The 19,799-nt window shown below is 37.3% G+C and overlaps 3 protein-coding genes across 9 annotated transcripts; 2 read left to right on the forward strand and 1 right to left on the reverse strand.

Annotated features, from left to right (window-relative positions):
- Positions 1-84: 84 nt before the first annotated feature.
- On the forward strand, positions 85-3,780 carry agk (acylglycerol kinase). Its single transcript, XM_058751196.1, has 15 exons — positions 85-335; positions 470-509; positions 835-914; positions 1,006-1,081; positions 1,188-1,280; positions 1,382-1,414; positions 1,503-1,597; positions 1,691-1,760; positions 1,838-1,917; positions 1,995-2,052; positions 2,178-2,325; positions 2,688-2,785; positions 2,868-2,938; positions 3,089-3,173; positions 3,285-3,780. The coding sequence occupies exons 1-15, from the start codon at positions 226-228 to the stop codon at positions 3,414-3,416; spliced, it is 1,269 nt and encodes a 422-aa protein (XP_058607179.1). The 5' UTR covers positions 85-225; the 3' UTR covers positions 3,417-3,780.
- Positions 3,781-4,700: 920 nt separating this feature from the next.
- On the reverse strand, positions 4,701-11,724 carry dennd11 (DENN domain containing 11). 5 transcript variants are annotated; one of them, XM_058751194.1, is made up of 11 exons: positions 11,045-11,720; positions 10,227-10,326; positions 9,947-10,105; positions 9,476-9,632; positions 8,458-8,596; positions 7,411-7,542; positions 7,012-7,162; positions 6,847-6,915; positions 5,879-6,070; positions 5,713-5,762; positions 4,701-5,508 (listed from the first exon to the last, which is right to left on the reverse strand). In XM_058751194.1, exons 1-10 carry the CDS (start codon positions 11,421-11,423, stop codon positions 5,750-5,752), a joined length of 1,491 nt encoding a protein of 496 aa, XP_058607177.1. In that variant the 5' UTR covers positions 11,424-11,720; the 3' UTR covers positions 4,701-5,508; positions 5,713-5,749. The 5 variants fall into 5 exon arrangements, with proteins under 5 accessions (XP_058607177.1, XP_058607174.1, XP_058607173.1 ...); XM_058751191.1 differs by lacking the exon at positions 5,713-5,762 and having other exon boundaries at positions 4,701-5,504; positions 11,045-11,724; XM_058751190.1 differs by lacking the exon at positions 5,713-5,762 and having other exon boundaries at positions 11,045-11,721.
- A 1,359-nt stretch (positions 11,725-13,083) lies between these two features.
- wee2 (WEE2 oocyte meiosis inhibiting kinase) lies at positions 13,084-18,871 on the forward strand. Of its 3 annotated transcripts, none has more exons than XM_058751318.1 (12): positions 13,084-13,236; positions 13,649-13,900; positions 14,038-14,237; positions 14,310-14,364; positions 14,490-14,659; positions 14,795-14,916; positions 15,023-15,169; positions 15,258-15,359; positions 15,898-15,983; positions 16,151-16,321; positions 18,206-18,354; positions 18,483-18,870. In XM_058751318.1, exons 2-12 carry the CDS (start codon positions 13,658-13,660, stop codon positions 18,616-18,618), a joined length of 1,581 nt encoding a protein of 526 aa, XP_058607301.1. In that variant the 5' UTR covers positions 13,084-13,236; positions 13,649-13,657; the 3' UTR covers positions 18,619-18,870. The 3 variants fall into 3 exon arrangements, with proteins under 3 accessions (XP_058607301.1, XP_058607304.1, XP_058607302.1); XM_058751319.1 differs by lacking the exon at positions 13,084-13,236 and adding an exon at positions 13,359-13,382; XM_058751321.1 differs by lacking the exon at positions 16,151-16,321 and having other exon boundaries at positions 18,483-18,871.
- The last annotated feature ends 928 nt before the right edge of the window (positions 18,872-19,799 follow it).

Below are 19,799 nucleotides of genomic sequence, written 5' to 3' on the forward strand. Positions count from 1 at the left end.
TATCTCAAAGGTAAAGTACAAAATATTCACATTTTACGACAAAATTGATGCGGAACGTATATTCGCCTTGAGGAGGAATATTGTTGTTGCACCGGTCATGCTTTGAGAGAACGATGGAATGTCAACGGTGAAGATTACACTCAATTCTTGTTGCATTTTGCCATGCAATAGTGTACCTTCATTGGGATATCTAAAAAGATTGTTGATATACAGTAATACAGAATAATGGCTCGAGTGGTGAAAGTGTTTCGGACTTTAAGAAATCACTGGAAAAAATCCACATTTGCTGTTTGTGTGCTGTCATATGGAGGACACTGGCTGTATGGAAAGCATTGGTTTGTGTTGTTACATATCTGACTGATTTCTATGCATCTATCTATCTATCTATCTATCTATCTATCTATCTATCTGTGTGTTTGTCTACCAACTCTTTTGCCGTACTTATTAATTCTAATACTTTTTTTCACAGTGACAATGTGCTGCGACGAGAAGCATGTATAGAGGCCAGGGTAAGGAATGCAATTTGAAAATAACGTCCTCATGAATGCCATTTTAATATTTGTTACTTTTAGTTTTTTTTCCGTTTTTATTTCAGTTTAGTTATTTTAGTACATAAAGTTAAACTAAACGAAAACGAGAGCTGTTGCTTTGGCAACTAGTTGAAATGAAGTAAGAAAATAAATAAATTCCAGTTAATGTTTATGTTAATGCTTATTTTATTTGAAGTAACAAACATTTTTTTTTTTTTAGTTATAGTTTTAGTTAAGTGTAATGACCCTGATACCCAGTACTCGAAGGTTCATTACAGTTGAATATATTGTATGTGATTTCCAGGCATTTGGTCATCAGTTAATTGGACCTCAAGAGCATCTGAAGAAAGCCATAGTCATTCTAAATCCTGCTGCCTGTAATGGGTATGATTATACACACTGTGCCATAAATAATTCTTTTTTTTTTTAGCTATGTGAGTTTGTTTGTGTTATCATAGTTATATTTTCTCTGCAGAAAAGCTAATAGTTTGTTTGAGAAGAATGCAGCTCCCATTTTACACTTGGCTGGTGTGGAGGTCAAAATTGTGAAGGTACAGTATCATCCTTTGTAAGGTCCTTTGGTACAGGTTCTTTTTTTTTTTTTTGTACTTTAATGTATAAATAATTTGCTATTTGTTGCTCAATTGCCTGTAACAGACTGATTATGAAGGCCAGGCAAAAAAGCTCATGGAATTGATGGATCAAACAGATATGCTGATCGTTGCTGGAGGTGATGGGACATTACAGGAGGTACAAAAATACCTTCATAAAGTGGGATTATTTAAAAAAATATATATTTCTGACAATTTGACCATATTTAATTGTTTGCATGTGTTAAATTTTACACATAGGCGATAACTGGCCTACTGCGCAGAGCTGATGAGGTATTTTATTTACTAGTAATAAAACTCTCTGGTTTAAGTTATATTGCACAATCCAGAGTTTTCTGAATTTGAACTACTGTAACCACAGGAGACCTTCAGTAAAATACCTATCGGTTTCATTCCTCTGGGTTCCAGTAATTCTTTGAGTCAGAGTTTACATCTGGTTTCCGACAACAAAGTACAGTAAGTTTCATGACTTCACTTTTCAAGAATTGTTTTGCCAAAATGTAGAAGAGTGTGTTGTGATCCGATGTCATCTATTTCTGTTTTTTTTAGGCACATTACCTCTGCAACCCTGTCAATACTGAAAGGAGAAACGGTTCCACTGGATGTTCTGCAGATAAAAGTAAATTTGATAAAGAACTCATTAAGATTCGACAGCTTTTTTTCACACAGAGTTGACTGTGTAATTTCTGTTTTTAGAGTGAGAAGGAGCAGCCAGTGTTTGCTCTGTTAGGATTACGTTGGGGTGCATTCAGAGACGTCGCTTCTTCTATCAGCAAGTATGCTTATAATTTTTTATTCACAGCATAAATACAAAATGCAAATGTGTATTTCTAATGTGAAATTTTTCTTTAAGATATTGGTACCTTGGCCCCTTGAAAACAAGAGCATCACATTGGTTTAGTAGCCTTAAGGTGAGTGCTGCTCTTTGCATTGTTTTTAAAGGAAGGAGTACTTCAATGACATAGCTCAGTTGCATCATATATTCAGGCCTTTATATGTTAGTATTGGATTGATCGCAATATCTTCTCTCTTACAGCAGTGGCCACAGACTCACCAGGCCTCCCTCTCCTATCTGGCTCCTGTACCTCGTCCACCTGACCTTCCCACTGAAATACCACCCCGGCCGAACCTCCTCTACCGCATCTACTGCAGACTCAAGAACTACTGGAACCCTCCTATAGAAGGTGTTTTATCACGTTTGTAGACATTTCATCATATAGAATATAGCTTATGGATATTAGCATTCTAATATTGTCTCAAAGCAGGTAAGTCTCGAAACATAATCATTTATAAAACATAAATCATTCATTCAAGAACAATGTCTTCAGTCATCAAGAGTCTATGCTGTGAACTTCACATACTTTTGAAAATCTAGCATTTAGCTGATCCTGATAAGTGCTTGTTGTTACAATTGTAAATGGTAAATTATGACTTTTTCCATTTTGTGTGCTTTATGAATCAGATGTTCAGCCAATGGTCAATGGGTGTGACGTCTGTGGCTGAGACAGACGTCAAAATTCATGTTTAATACCTTTTCTGTTGGTAGAGCCACCGAAAGAGCCTGAGCCAGAGCGATGGGAGAGCAAAGACATTTCCACATTGGAGCTCACAGTTAGCACACACAATAAGAACCCTGTCAAGAGAGTGAGTACTGACATAATAGTAATATGTATGTAATATAAATTCAGTAGAATGTGTCCTGATTGGTGTTGTTTACTATCTTCAGCGTGAGGACGATTCTATGGTAATAACTCTGGACTCAGACTCCCTCACAGTTGGTCAGTTCATTACTGAGGGGTGAGTGTCATTCACAAAACTGCTTGTGAAAGGAGACATGTTGAATCAGTTGCACTTTTTTGTCTGCTGAACTTCAGTGAACTTATTTGAATTTGCCATTAGAACCTTTCTAGGTTTTGGGGTATAAATGAGTAATACTTTGTCATTCAGAACTAAGAAAGTATTGAACACGATGGAGTCCATAGACGATGCTTTGCAGATAGAGGCCAGTGCTGCTAGTCTCAATCTCCCAGAGGTCAGTATATTATTTGAAGAAGTTTTGGGGACTGATTTCTTTGTAATCATCCATGGATCTAAGCTGTGATGCAGCTGTTATGATCTATTACTTTTCTTCTCCTGTCCACAGGAGGGTGCCGGCTTTTATGACATTGACAATGAGGAATATGAGGCAATGTCTGTGGAAGTGAGACTGTTGCCACGGAAACTGAGGTTCTTTTGCAGTGCGGAGCGCAGAGAGCAGCTTGCACAGGCTCAGTGATGACAGTAATGATGGTTGTGTTAAAGTGTGGAGATGAGACTGAGGGACTGCTGACGAAACAGGAAAACATACCAGTTTCTCCAAAAAGAGGAATCAAATGAACTTTAAGTTGTCAGAAAGGTCACCATACTCCAACTGAACAATCTGTGGTCTATGGACTTTATGAAACAGCAGTTAAATTGTCATTTTGATGGTTTTTAACAGCATGGGTGAGGTTATTAACTTATTACAGGCTTAAAGTTCAGGTTTACTTAGATTTACTAATATTATCAAGGAAATGATTAAGAAACTCAAAGCAATACATGATACTGTAAGTGTCTGACCAGATGAGGACCAAGAATAAAAGTCATTATCAATCTCTTTATTTTGCTCATTTTAAGATTTCCCCATGCATTTGTGATAATCTTGTAGCTTCCTTTAGGTAAACCAGTGTTTTGTTTTTCTCAAAACCCCCAAATACTGCACAAACAAAGCATGTGATAGAAAAGAAGGAACCGTTTATTTCAAAATGGCAGTGAATAAGAATCACTGGCTTTAAAACAACAGACACATGCTGTTAGTTTGTATTACTGTATAGGTAGTGTGTAAGACAGAGGCATTACACTAGTGCTTTGTGATACTAGTAGAGTAAAACTCAACATTCTTTTAGCTTGTTATTGTGACAAAGACTTGTGTAACACTTAGATAACGCACAAAAAAATATTGCACATACACAATACCAGACAATTCAACCTGTACAATAATATACATTTCCATTCATTTACAATTGGACACTAAATAACCAACCAACATCCTACAAGAGGATGGTTTCAAAGATTTAAAATACAGTTCTCTTAAGTTCTCTGATAGATAAGAAATGTAAAAACAAAATTCACATTTAATCAAATCTAGGTTATAATTAACAGTATTTATTGTTAATTTAAATATTTTATTTAATTTAATTTAATTTAAAGAACTTCATCCTTCAAACTGTGACAAACCTGAGTGCCTGCACTCATTCTCAAGAAATCAATTATCATTATGCATTATTTTATTAGAACGTTGAAAATTAGATGAACGGAAACTGTAAACTCAAAAGATCAAGTAAATACCTTTCCATTTAAATTTTCTTCTAAACTTCACCAGCTTTATGAATAATTTGAATAATTAAGTGTCCAGTTAGGGTTTTCACAGGATGAACAAATAAATGCACAAAAAACCACAATCAATCAGCCTTGTGAGGCCAGTTTGCTGCTGTTATTCAGAAATGATCGACCCAAATATATTTAAATAAGAAACCCCAAGTATATACATATTCAAAGTCTTTAACAAGTAATAACCAGGAGCAATCACTGATTACAGACAGGAATAGAATCACATTCATTTCTTTAGAGCAAATTAAGGGACTCAAAAAGCTGAATGTAACATTTCTGTGTCTGTTTAAATCATATGTGCATCAGACTGTGCATTAAATGTACAATTTACATTCAATACCAAGAGAGACAGTGATTAAAGGCCTGTCCAGAATGAACAAATACACATTTTATGCTTCAATTCAATAGTTTTCAGTCTGTTTAGTGGGTGTAATAACAGCAAATGCTTGAACAGAGAATGGCGTAGACAGCATTGTAATGATAGTCACATTCATCAGATAACATTCGGGTAGGGAAATAATGACTGAGAACCTTCTACGCTGTTGTTCACTCCCATATAGGTACATCAATAAGCGCTGTGCCAAACTACAGTAGTGAACTGATTGTGTCTATTTGTCCATGCACAATAGATCACAAGTAACACAACACAAACAGTGACGGATGTCTGTTTTTTTCCCAAAATGAAATGACTGTTTACATGTACATGATTAAGTTCAAAAAATGTGGCAAAGATTGCGAAAATCTCCACCATCACAGTACTGTGTAATATGCAACATCCATAAAAGTTTTAGAAATACAGATATGACATTCAAAGCAGACTTTACCAAACCGTTGTAACCAGCAAAAATATGTGGATCCGGGAAGTGAGAGTTGCCCCGTCGATGGACCGTTTTTTCCAATTCTCTGGTGTCCAAGTGAAGCAGATTTATTTTCACATCAGTTCCCCCAGACAGCACTGGCTAGAAGAACAAAGTCACAACTGAAGACCACACAATAAAAAGCAGTAGAGAGAGGCACAGAGATCATCGTGTTTTGGAAACAAGTCGAGTAGAAATCCAAGAAGGCTGGAAGGATACTAAGCACATAGATAGACAGACAAGAAGAAAGACATCACTGGATTTACTGGCTGCAGAGTGCACAAAAAGCCTGCAGACGGATTGCACCTTTTGGTGTTGGCAGTATCAGTGCAGTCCAGATGGGTCAGGAATGGCTCCTGAGATAGCCAAGCCAGAGAAAGAGAGAAAAGAAAGCAGGTAATCAGTAGGCAGTGTGTTGTAGCCCTAAAAGACAATGGGCTCCAGAGAGAGCGGCAGAGACTGAGAGTCTTACGGGCAGCAGGGGTTGTCGATAACCAGCATGACGTCGATGCCGTAGATTTCCAGCAGGTCGACGAGAAAACCGCGGTCACCCTGAGGATCCAGCCCCATGGCTCTCACATGTTCAGCAGTCAGGGTAGGATCGGCGCTCCCCGCCACTTCAGACAGGGTCTGGAAGATTCTGTTGTTTTGCTCCATGAAGAACCTGGATCACAAACAGAGGGAAATTCCAAACAGATTAATCACAGCAACATAAACAGTAGTATTTCATTGGTTTGCACAAAAACACACAAAAAAGATTAATAAATAAACAGAAAAACTGTTTAAAAAATAAATTTACAACAAATACACTACCATTCAAAAATCTTGGGCCTGTAATTGTTTTTTGTAAAGAAATTTCAACTTTTTTCCAGGAAGGATGCATTACATTAATCAAAATTGACAGTAAAGACATTTACAATTAATTATTACAAAATGCTTCTATTTCAATAAATGATATTCTTTTGTACTTTCTATTCATTTAAAAAAGTATCACGGTTTCATTAAAAATATTAATCAGGACAACTGTTTTTTTAACATTGATAATAAATGTTTTCTGAGCAGCAAATTAGAACATTAGAATGATTTCTGAAGGATCACATTATTACTGTTTTTTGTTTGTTTTTGTATTTATATCAAATAAATGCATCTTTGGTACACATGAGAGCTTTAAAAAAAAACGTACTAACCCCAAACTTTTGAACTGTAATAATAACAATTATTATCTATTATTATTATACTATTCACAATTCAAAGTATGAAAATACAGTATTGCATTTCCATCAGTTTCCCAACATTATCGCTTAATCGAGGTTAAAGAAAGCTAAACTAGTTTCACAAAAAGTGAATTGTGTTCTTCCAAACACTCTTCCTGTCTCATTAAAATCTGCTGATGTGATAAACTTCCATCATTGTGCTGAGTCATGTAATTCCATCACGTACAAAATGAAGAGGTCTTCCTCATTAGATGTACAGTCTCCATCCACCTCCTGAGAGTACAGCAGCAACTGCCTGCAAAGATATCAGCATCGTCATATGCCTGTGGAACAATATGTTTTCAGGTTTTTTTTCCTCATAAGCTTTTGAGATTTTAAAAGGCTGGCATACCTTTGCTCACAGAGCTTGCGATACTTCTCTCGGTCTGCACTGTTGAGTCTAAGCAGAGGCTGGAGGCTCTCTCTATGTGTCTTTACATTCTGATTGTCAATGTAGACATCATACAGCTCCTTCTTTTCCTCAAAGATCTTCTCTGTTGTACCTAAGAACCCAAATAAAAATCACTCCACTGATTTATTCTTACTGAGTAATATTCTTACTAATTTACCAACTTCTACTTATGTTGGAAGTAAAGGTTCTTATTTCCTAAACTCACTACCAAGAGATAAACTCATTCTAGATGTAAATGTTATTTAACATCCATTGTTTACAACAGTTAAACCTTTTTGTGCCTGTGGAATTATGAATTTTGCCTCCAACTTTAGTCCTTTTCTTGACTGAGACACTTACAGGCCACGTAAGACAGCTCAGTCTCAAGAGCGGAGATGTCAGCAACATTGATGTAGAAGAAAGGGCGGAACTCCGGAACAGAGACGCCCATCCCAGGAATGGATACATTAGCAAGGCAGCAGCAACAGTACACTAAGAGATGCAAGTCGAAAAACAAAGTATCAAAATAACCATGAGTTATAACGTGAAAACACTCAAATTTTATTTACTAGAGTTACAGACTATGCTGTAAAAAATGACCGTGATTTTAACGGTAAAAAAACTGTTAAATGGTTAACGGTAAGTTCCCCTAATATATACGGTGAAAAACTGTAATATACATTTCAGACAATTTTACGGTGAAATACCGCTTTTGGAAGTGAAAAAGAATGTAAAATTTACAGGGAAAACCCGTAAATTGACGTTCCCATAATTCCCTGCGTTGCATTTCAAATTTTGTTTGAATTTGATGTTTTTTCTTTGAAATAACTAGGTTTCTCCTTAGTTTTTTTTATCAGTTATGTTTATTAGGGTTGTATGTTACATCTAATGTTGTTAAATTAATGTTTATTGCATATTTCAGTTTAATGAGTCTCACCATGATGGTGTTTAGTACTCGTGTGAATGACACTGTGCACCTTCTATATATGTTATTATTTAAAAGCTGCTTGTGATGGGCTTTGGTTCATCATGTGACTCTCATCACCACCTGCATTTGGTGGTTATCAGTGTATTTCAGAGGTACAAAACAGATTTTAGTACTTCAATAGGCTGGTATATTAACATTATATCAGTTAATGAAATTACGGTATTTAACTGTAAATTTAAGTTAAAACCATAAAACTTAAAAAGCTGCTACCCTATATTTTACAGTAGAATTCCGGCAACCACAGCTGCCGGTTTTTTACCGTAAATTTTACGGAATTAAATTGCACAAATCAATGACAATATGCAAGAGCATGTACATGATCTCTATCAATGAATTCTCAAGCTATCTTTAATTTGTTATGGAAAATATGCATAGACATTAAGACAGCCATGTGCGTGTAAATGGTTTTCCACTCTCACCCCGATAGCAGACCACACCGACAGGGGGAGGAGAGAATATGAGGATGCGTTTCCTGAGCAAAGCAAACTTCCACAGCACCATGATCTGCTCTCCAAAGAAGCGGATGAACTGGGACATGCAGCCAGCCGGGTGTGTAATCTGATCGGAGGTGGACAGAGAACAGAAAAGGGACATGATTTGTGCTTCTGATTACTCTTACTAAATGATAGACAGACACATCACATGTATTAAACAGGCTCTTAAAATGTATAAGAAATACATGGCAGCTTTTAGATCATAAAGAAAATGCTGAATAATAAAATAATTATTAATGAAATATATTCATATTTTAAAAATTATAATAATAGTGAGAGATCATTCAGCCAATAATCACAGCTGTTTAGCTGATTAATATAAGTGCTCATTCAATCTAGTCTTTTTTTTTTTTTTTAAACCCCCTGACAGGCTTGTAAGTTCATTTTCAAAAAACTCTTTTTTATAACATACGTGTATTTAATACTGGATACCATTACACTTTTTATTATATTTACCACTAATTTTATGAAATGTATGACTAGAAAAACCATAAACATGGATTTAGAAAGTGCATCTTCAAGACTGAACAAGGCTTTATTTAACAAGCAGCATAGCCAAATCTAGTTCCGAGTTAAAGTATACCTCAGCATATTTTTCATCAAGACTATGGAATTCTTCTTTAACAATATCTTGTGGTTTGTGGACATAGAAATTTGTCTCACAATAGTTTTTTTTTTTTTTTTTTCTTCACAAAACTCTCCCATGTGTATAATGCTGCTAGGAGGTGCAGAAGTATTGCACCCTGGTTAATCAGTAACATGAAATTCCCTGAGTGGCCTGGCCTAGATTTCTTCAGAAACCAGAAAAAGACATCAGAAAAATGGGGGAAAAAATCTAATTATCTAATACTACTATAATTAAAATATATTTAATTTCAACAGGAGTTTAATGGAAGCTGAAGCTTTTATTAGCGACAGATAATGTTGGGTTATATCTTCAAACCTTCATCTCTGGATGCATACAGCGGTTGACTATGGGCCCAAGAGCACTGGTCGGGCAGGCTGTGACCAAACCGTTCCCTCCCGGGGGCAACACTGCCTTTTTATCCTCATAGAAAGCTTCCAGTGGCGAGTATTGACCTGGACACTGCAACTGGTGCCTTCAAGAAAGCATGTGCAGACTGTTGGTGTTGTCATAAAAAGCATTGCACTTAACAGGAAGTTTCTTTATTTAGATGCAGACATTGAGCAACAGACATTTTTAACTTTATATTACAATTTTGCATGCTGCATATTACAACCATAACTGACTGAAGAAGAGATGTAGTGAAATGAGTCCAAATGAAACAAATTCCATGTCACATCGCATGCAACTCAGAGCTTATGTTTAATACATAACATCTTAAAATAGAAATGATGCAAAGTAAGAGAAAGAGGCATAACAAGGTACAACGTGAAGCAAGCATACACTTACCGGACTTGATTTTCCAGGAAGTGCATGTAACGGTATAGCAGTGTGTAAGAAGGAGACAAAATCCCTACAGATTTCATCCGAGCTCCTCGTTCCAGCTCACTCTCCACAGGCATGTTGGCAAAGCACGCTAGTCCAAAGTAACAGCCTTTACGAAAATATCTACAAAATAAGACAAGCACATTTAATCTGGATTAATCTATACACACACAAAATTAAGCAAAACGTTACAAATGCCCTCGGTCTCTTATTTATGCATGGCATTTATGAAAGAGATTCCCACATGAAGTCACTTGAGATCCGATGAGAGCCGCTTGCCATAGACTTGAACTCTACTCCCTCCAGATTCACATCTTGAGGTAGGCACCATTCTATCATGTTCCCTGTAAAAGACAATGTGGGCCTATGTAAACAATTGTGAAGCTGTTGGACCAGGTTTTAATCAAACAGTGTTTGCAGAAGAACACAAAACTCTCTAAATGACTTTTTCCGCTGAACTCCCTATGAAAAAAAGAGGAAGTCTTTAAAACAGTACAGTAGTCAGCTGTATGACTTATACAACTCTCACTTCATAGTATATTCATTTCCTTACATGTGTTATGTCAACTCCTATACACTTCTATGATGAACATGTTATTAGTTTCTGAATTAAGAGTTATTATTGATGTTTTGTGTAACCTACAGTTAAAAATAAGCAGTGTAACTGTTTGAATATTGTCTCATAAAAAGTGAAAAAAGAGCAGTCGGCATAATCTTTCATTATGATTATTTCTTTAAAAGAATAAACCGCAAAGAAACATTATTACTACTACTAATATTATTAATTAGATTTGCAATATATTGTTCTAAATATATTCATATTATTTATATATTATTAATGTTTTATGTCATTTAAACATTTATAGTATTTTAAAACTCTCAGTGTAACTAATATAATGTACAGGAAGCCATTTTGTAGCCATATGACAATAAAATCATAAAACAGAAGACCCCTTCAGACCCTTGTGGATGCTTTTCAAGATCATTAGGGTGTTAAAAATATAGCACGTTTTACTAATTTAAATATTTGTAGATAATCGCTTTCAACACAGTTAACCTCACCAGATCTAGTGTCGAAAGTCACAACAAACACTGCAACAATTTGGTCTTTTTCTTCCCATCCAGTGATCCTCCGATCCCTGACTGACAGTCCGTGAAAGGTGCAGTCTCCCTCTTCATCAGTGGCGGAAGCATCTCCTCCCGGGCCGCTGTGTTTCTTGGGAGAGTGTGCACTTTCACCTGAAACAGCTGTTACACTGTTCGGTCTCGCCGGGCTTGCGTTCCGTGAGATATCTGCCCGTACTCCGCCCTCGGTCGGGTAACTACACAGACCGGATTGTACTGAATCCTCAGTCTCCGGTGATGGAGTCGCTGGGGCAAGTTCGGCCGGGGGAACCTCCTCCCAGTCCAGCAGCGGAGCGCGATCCGACTGCTCAACCATAGTGTTTTCGATACGACTATCGGGGAAATAAACAAAGTCGTCGCACTCGCTACCGGGCGGTCAGTCAAAGCGACAAACTCTACGCATGAAACGGAACATAACGCTTGCAATTCAAACGATCCCTAAATGTAGTAATCCAGACAGGGTAACAGACGCTACCCAGGAGTACACTGTTTTGATGATGTCACATACTTCCGCTCACGTGGTGCAAAAGGGTTATTGCGATCAACCAACTCCCACCCGAAAAATAAACACACAGTATGATGTTGTCTGTGTGCGCAGTTCACTAAAATAAATACGCTGACGACTTTGACGACCATAATTAGCTTTCCTTGACAGTCAGAATCCATGCACAAATGCAGCTTTTGGATGTTTAATAATAAATTTAATTTAATTTAATAAAATCTATTTCTCTGTCGTCTATACATGTTTGATGATTAACGTTAGTGGTGTTTTAAACTGGATGATCCTTTCTGAAGCGCGTGACCACTTTACTGCATTCAAAGACTACGAACCAATAGTATTTGACTGTAGGCTGAGAACTAGCATTTCATTGGTTGAAACTAGTAAACGTATACGCCCCTTTACGAAACGAGTCGGTTTTCTGAACGAAAGTGACATCTAGTTCATTCACATCTAGCTAAACTCACTTCACAACAAGGAGAGAAAAGGGAGTAAAAACATCATGGTTTTGTAAAGGTGACACATGACCACAAAATGGTGTAAAGGCGATAGGCGATATTAAAAGTCATAATTAATTTGGGCTTTTATTATATTTTATGTAGCTATACTTAGTCCAGTTATACTCAGAATTTCAAATATGGAGAGAAAAGTGATACATGTTGTGATCACAAATAAACCGTCACGCCTTCTTACTGCTATGCAGAAAAAGGGTTAATGAACTAAAGTTGTTAACGGATCTGAACAAATCTTTTTTAGTGATCGGATTCAAAATGTTCGAATCATGAATTAAGGCGAGACACTGCAGGTGAATAGAGTAAAACAAATTAACTAATAGTTATCGCCTTACTTACCTGGTTTATTGATTACATTGATAATTGCAAACATTTTTTGTATTACAAGTTTTCTAAAATGTTAGGTTTAAATATGCAAATTATGCATTATTTAATGACATATGCGCTAATTTGCATACATTTCTAGTACAAAAATCTAAACACTGGATGAAGTCAGTTTCAAAATTCTTGTTTTTTTTTTGTTTGTTTGTTTGTTTTTACATATTAGAGCCAAAAGTTTAAACAGAGGGAATTTTGGGTATCTCACTCCATAATTCAGAAAATACTGAGAACAGACAGAAAACAATATATTTTCACAATTTTGGGGGGAATAAAATGTTGTATATAATCAAGCGAATTATATAGGCTATGTACAAATCCCTCTGTAAAAACCTTCAGGATATAGACAGGAATAAAAATGTAAAGTTTAGTGTGTGTAAGTGCTACTGAAGTGGAGATTTATGGCTCAGTGTATGAGAAATTCTCATTTTGAGAAAACGGCCTTTAAAAATATGTATTGTAATTGAAATCTATCGACACAAATAGATAAAGTGCTATAAAAAAGAAACACAAACAGTGTCTTTAGGATGTTTTCTTTAAACTAGTCTGAAAAAAACACTTAATGAAAAACCAAAAAATCCCAAATCTCAAAATTAACAGGTGCATGAAAAAACTCCCCTTAAAATATTTGACGCTTAGCGGAATTAATTAACGGTCGAGCCACTCCGCCCATCGTTAAAGGACCTCATTAACGTTGTCGCGCCCAGTTCAAGCGTGGTGGTCCATGAGCTCATCTCAGGGTAAGTTAAATTGCTTTTATGTGGTTCAAAACAGCATAATAAGACCTCGAAAATATATTTTGAGAGAATCTGTAAATGATCTTCTCACAGCAAACATATGAGATCCTTGAGATACTGAGGCTTACCTAAGGAGACTCTCATAACTTGTGATTGTTTACATTTTGTGTGTGTGTGTCTGTAAATTTCAAGTACATATTATGTAAAATAAATAAATACAATGAAACAGCAGGTCACAATTGCTAAAATCAAATTTATTGAACACCATAAATATTTGTATAGGCCATATATCATCCCACTCTCTAGTTATCCATATTGATTGATCGTTAATTTACCAAGTTAGTTTAATTTACATGTTAGTTGCGATACTAACCCCCTTTTTTTTCTTAAATCTTTGACGTTTTTCTGAGTGCAGTGGTCTGAAATGGCCTCTGTGAATGCAGTACAGCAGCATCTTAGCTTCTCCAGCAGTGGGGAGGACAGCAGTGACAATAGTTTTGATGAATGGGCTCACAGGAGTCTTCCAGTCAGAAGCCCCTGTCAGACACCCCGGGTACAACGCCATTGCACCAGGAGTATCACGGTTTCCCCTTCCATCCCTACATCTCCCATACCGTATGCTGCTTGGAAAAAACTCCGGCTTTGTGACTCACCCAGTACACCAAAGGTGATCTTGCAGTGCCTCAGTTTCATGTAAACTTTGATGTGATGACCATCTGCTGTATGCTTTTGCAGTAGCAGTACATTTAACCCCGTGTAAAGAATTGTTTACTGTTTATATCATCGAACTTCCTCTACCCACAGAGTTTGCTGTCTAAATCGACCCTCCCTTGCTCTAGCAGCAAGCCATGTCGCAGTCAAAGATTCCTTTGTTTGTCTACTGCTTTTGACCGTGTGCCCTCGGTGAACGTTAACCCTTTCACACCAGAGACGGTGCGCAGGAACAGTGAACACCACAAGAGGAAGAGCCAAAGGAGTGATGACGATGAGGACGATGCACAAAGGTAACCGCTCTTTTCTTTAAGCAACGCCTGTTGAGGAACTAGATTTACATTGAAGTACCTTTACATTTACAGATCTAAGGAAACTCAGAACTCGTCAGAGGATGAAAATTTCTTCCTTCCCTCAAAGGTACGGTTTCAAAGACCATTATTCATGTCTTTTATGTAGTAGGTTTATAAGTCTTCGTAATCCCACCAAAAGCTTTGGCAAATCTCTGTGTTCTCTCACACGGTCTCCCATCTGTTGGCCTTCAGAGGCCAGCAGTGTCAGGCCGCATGCTGTCGCGTTATGAGAGTGAGTTTCTAGAGCTGAGCTGCATCGGCGTGGGCGAGTTTGGTTCCGTGTATCGATGTGTGAAGAGGTTGGATGGTTGCATGTACGCCATCAAGCGCTCGCGCAGGCCAATTGCAGGCTCCGCCAATGAGTGAGTCAGCACTGCCAGCCACATTGGGCTTAATGTTCTCAGTTTTCCAAATATGGTTAGAATCTGTATATGGTTTTTGTGCTTCCTCAATGAATTTTAGACCATTCAAATGTATTTATTTTTTCCCCTCTTCAGGCAGCTGGCCTTGAAGGAAGTGTACGCCCATGCGGTGTTGGGCCATCACCCTCATGTTGTGCGATACTACTCTGCATGGGCTGAGGATGACCATATGATTATACAAAATGAGTACTGTGATGGTAGGACAGAAGCTCACAAAATTACATTGACGGTCATGTGTTTGGTAATTGGAGTTGAGACTGTTTTTACTTTGAGAACTAGGCTAACTTCGTAGGGTTTTTATAGGTGGTAGCCTCCATGATGCTATAACTGAAAAAGGAGAGCAAGGAGAGTTCTTCAGTGTTCCTGAGCTGAGGGATCTGCTCCTTCAGGTCTCCATGGGGCTCAAATACATCCACAGCCTAGGCCTAGTGCATCTCGACATTAAACCCAGTGAGCTTTGTCTCTTTAATTTTCTCCAATGCCTATACTACTCAATGAAAACTGGACTTGCACATGTTTAAATTTCCATTCTTTTTAGGTAACATTTTCATCTGCCATCGACCTAGCTCAAGTGCAGGTGGAGAGGGAGATAGCGAAGAAGAGGATGAAAGCCCCTCCTCTGGGGTTGTATATAAAATTGGTATCTACCTGTCCATGTGTTTAACCCTTAAATGCATAAATGATTTGCCAGTCTTGATTACATATTTGGGTCTTTAGTGACCTGAAACCCATTTCTAATGTGGATCTTAACGGCCTCAAAAGTAAACTCTCTTGATAATATTATTGATGCACCAAAATGACTTTTAATCAAAAGCAAAATTTAAGTTTTCATCTAGTGGAGTCTCTATGCTGTTCAGGGTGTTGTGTACACACATAAAAAATTTAACGAGTATAGTAAAGTTGTTTGGCAACAAGCAACCTCGTCATATTTCAGACAAAATGTCACCATTTCGGTCAACTATTTTGCCCCTCCAAAACCATTTTCACCAAAATAATTTTTTAAAAATTCTTTTAACAAAATATTTTCAGATGCCAAACATTTCTGTGCATCACTAAATCTAAAAATTAAAATAAAGCATATTTATTTGACACTTTATCTGTAACTTGTTTTGATGTGCGTTGCTAAATTGATGCAATATACAGTATATATGTGGTGATATGAGTATCTTGTTCTTTAGGTGACTTGGGTCATGTAACATCCATCTCAAGTCCTCAGGTAGAGGAAGGAGATAGCCGCTTCTTGGCCTACGAGGTCCTGCGAGAGGTATGATATCTGTTTGAGCTTTATCAGTGTTCTGTTTGTTGCAGAGTTTAAACTATAGCAATCTTATCCAGAGAACTGCACTGATCTTATATACAGTGGTTATGAATGGCAAAACAAGCTAACTGTGGATTTAACCAGTTGTTGTCGGCTTTTTTTCCCCCTTGGAGGACTATACACATCTTCCTAAAGCAGATATTTTTGCACTGGGCCTGACAGTGTTATTAGCTGCTGGAGCTCCACCACTTCCTCAGAATGGAGATAACTGGCACAGCCTCAGGCAGGGTGAGCTACCCAGCCTGCCTCAGGAGTTACCAGCACCCTTTAAAGACCTCCTAAAGGTGCATTTTTAGTAAGCAGCACATCTGTGTGGTTCATTGCACTCTCTGTAATGGTTTCTTTTTTTGGTTTGTTTCTATAAAGTTCCTTAAATCATCAGAGTTTACTTCATATTACACTTGAAACTTTTTTTGAAAAAGCCTTCACTGGGACAGTGCCTTTCAAAAGGTGCAGCTTTATTATTACCTAAATGATGCATATTAGTACCTTTTGAAATGGTACCACAGCTTTTTTTTCTGAGTAGAGGTCTTCAAAATAGTTGTGCCAATAACATTAGAGTCCAAAAAAATTAATTACATTTAAATATAAAATTTTTTTTAATAATGCATATTTCAGAACTCATATTTACCATCTATTGTATGTCAGTCTAGGGCAGTGTTGCCTAAGTAAATAAACAAATACATGTGACCCTGGACCACAAAATAGGTCTTATTGGTCAATTATTTATTTATTTTTTAACTTAGATTTATACACCTGAAAGCTGTATAAATAAGCTTTCCATTGATGTATGTTAGGACCGGACAATATTTGGCCAAGATGCAACTACTTGAAAATCTGGAATCTGAGGGTGCAAACAATCTAAATATTGAGAACATTGCCTTTCAAGTTGTCCAAATGAAGTCCTTAGCAATGCAAATTACTAATCAAAAATTCATGGAACATGATCTTTATTTAATGATTTTTGGCATAAAAGCAAAAATTCTATCATTTTGACCCATACAATGTAGTGTTGGCCATTGCTACAAATTTACCCAACTTAAGACTGGTTTTGTGGTCCAAGGTCACATTTATTTTCATTCCACCAGCAGAGGGCATAAAACCAACTATCAGAATGCTAATGAGTGTAGTTTCCCTACATTCATGAAAATTTCTTTAGAATTTTCTTGAATGTACTGGTGGTTTTGAAGTTGTTTACATTGCAATTGCGATTCTTCTTTTGAAAGGATTGAGGGGGTTGCTTTTAAGTGGTTCTCATCCTGTCTACATGGAAGATACTTTGCGGTGGAGCTTGGAAGCTTTGTATACAATTTATTTCCTCGGCGGTTCCTCAGGGCTCATGTCTTGGTCCTGTGTTGTTCTCTCTATACATGCTTCCTTTGGGTCTAATTTGTCAAATTTAATGTGGCTAATATGGCTGATGACATCCAGCTGTATTTGCCCCTAAGATGTAACAATGACTCCAATATTTCAACTTTGTTTGAGTGTTTGGATGAAATAAAGGCATGAATGGCTTCTAGTTTTCTGCAGCTCAATGAGTTCAATGAGCCCCCAAAGTTAGCCAAACAGCTTTCCGTACATCTTGGCCCCCTAATAGCCACTAATATCAACACTCAAGTAAGAAATCTTGGCGTAATCTTTGACTCGGAGTTGAAGTTTTATAGACAAGTGAGTGCTGTTGTTAAAAGTAGGTTCTACCAATTGCGTATTATTGCCAAATTGAAGAGAATTCTGTCTTTTGAGGATATGGAAACCGTTATTCATGTTTTTATTTCATCCAGATTGGATTGTTGCAACTCGCTATGCTTAGGGTTGTCTAAGAATCTGCTCTCACGGCTGCAGCTAGTACAAAATGCGGCAGCTAAACTGCTGACTGGCACAAGGAAGTGGTCCAGCAATTCTCCCGTTCTGGCTTTGCTGCACTGGCTTCCTGTTGATTTTAGAATCCAATATAAAGTTTTGATAATGGTTTTTAAAGGATTGCAGAGTACATTGCATGTTTGTTGCAGCAGCACTGTGTGCGTGTATATGTATATGTGTGTAAAGCACTTTGGTCAACTGGTGATGTTTTTAAATGTGCTATATAAATAAATGTTGATTGATTTATTGGATCAGTCCTGAGGTCAAGACTGGAAACCTAATATGGACAATACATTTGTATGTGATAGACGCTGTTGGATCCTGATCCTACTACTAGGCCATCTGCATCTGCGTTGTGTCGTCATGATGTACTGCGCAAGGAGAGGGCTGGCAAACTGGCTGCACAACTTCGCAAGGAATTAAATGTGGAGAAGTTCAGAACAGCTATGCTGGAAAGGTGAGATGAGTTATCTTGCATTGTACTATTCTCTAGCACTCAATTTCATGAGGTAGCATTTATTTTCTCTCTTGGATGAATCACTTCTGCTTATAGAGGTCTTGATTTACCATGCCTTTTATATTTAGAGAACTCAAGGAGGCCCGACTGGCTGCTACCTCACCGCACCAGTCATCACAACCAGGGTCTCTTCCAAGAGCTGGGAGGAAGCTTGTGGGCAGAGGTGCAGCCCGTTCCATGAGCTTTGGTTTCCCTGGATACTAGCACCGAATTCGTCATGTACTGCATGTCCTCAGACCTACATACTGTATTTCTGGAATGCAATAGTCAGATGCTTTTGCATTAATCTGCATTTGTCACTGGTGACACTTCAGATCCTCTATTTGTCTTACCCCTTAACGCCACCATTGCTCATAGTTTTATTTGTGAAGTGAATCGGTGCATATTTATGGTTTTCTGTTGAATGGCACATTTCTTTTCAAATAACTGGTAATTTTTAATTGTAAATAAAGTTTTTAAATGTTTTGCTGTCTGATTCTCTTTTACTTATTCAATCAGGGCCTGTCCAAATACCCACATTTGTGGTCTTGGTCCCTTGAGAGTGCGTGCATGCAACAGGAAGTGTGCAAGACTGCAAGAATGTCTTCAAAATGCCAAAATGCAATGACCTTTAACTCTAAATCTACACTATTTTGAAAACTGCTTTGGAGCAGTGTTCTAAGCCAAGCGTATCCCATCATGTAACCAACTTTGACTTTTGTTTGTTTCAAAGTTTTGAAAATCAAAAAGCTCTGCAAACACTTGCATTTTTATAATACTTTAAATGTGTCCCATTGGTTAATAAGTTTTGCACATTGTGGTCTTCAAATAAGGAAATGCATCAAGTACAAAGACTGCAACCTGTCATCTGTCTGCCATGGACTTCGCAACATCACACTTCATGTTATGTGTTTTTGTTTTGACCACAATGGGTGGCTCTAGCAGAGTAGATGTCCTAGTACAGTGATTCTCAAACAGAGGACCTTGCTTTTAGTAAGTTTTTTTTTTTTAATTAAAATGCTCAACAAAAACCCGTATAGCATTAATCTGACATTTTATTACAACGGGTGTCCCAGATGTATTTTTTTTTTTTTTATATAGGAGGGATTTTGAATATTGTTTTGGACATTGGCCTTGGAACCTACAAGTTGGAATGCTCTAGTCTGGTATTTACTGCTCTGTCCATTTATTTCTCAGCCATCTCTTCCTCGGGATCCATTATCTAGTATGTGCAGTCTAACAGAAGGGGAACTCCACTTCCAAAAACCCCTCTCTCCTAAAGTGAAGATAAGTTAAAAGAACGAGGATAAAGTCGCGTGTTCTCATCACGAATTGTGTCTGTTTATCTTTGCCTTGCTGAGTCATTCTCGGCAGTTGCTACATTTAGAAAGATCACGCATTTTTTT

The sequence above is a fragment of the Onychostoma macrolepis genome, chromosome 18, assembly GCF_012432095.1.
Source record: "Onychostoma macrolepis isolate SWU-2019 chromosome 18, ASM1243209v1, whole genome shotgun sequence".
NCBI classification, from domain to species: Eukaryota; Metazoa; Chordata; class Actinopteri; order Cypriniformes; family Cyprinidae; genus Onychostoma; species Onychostoma macrolepis.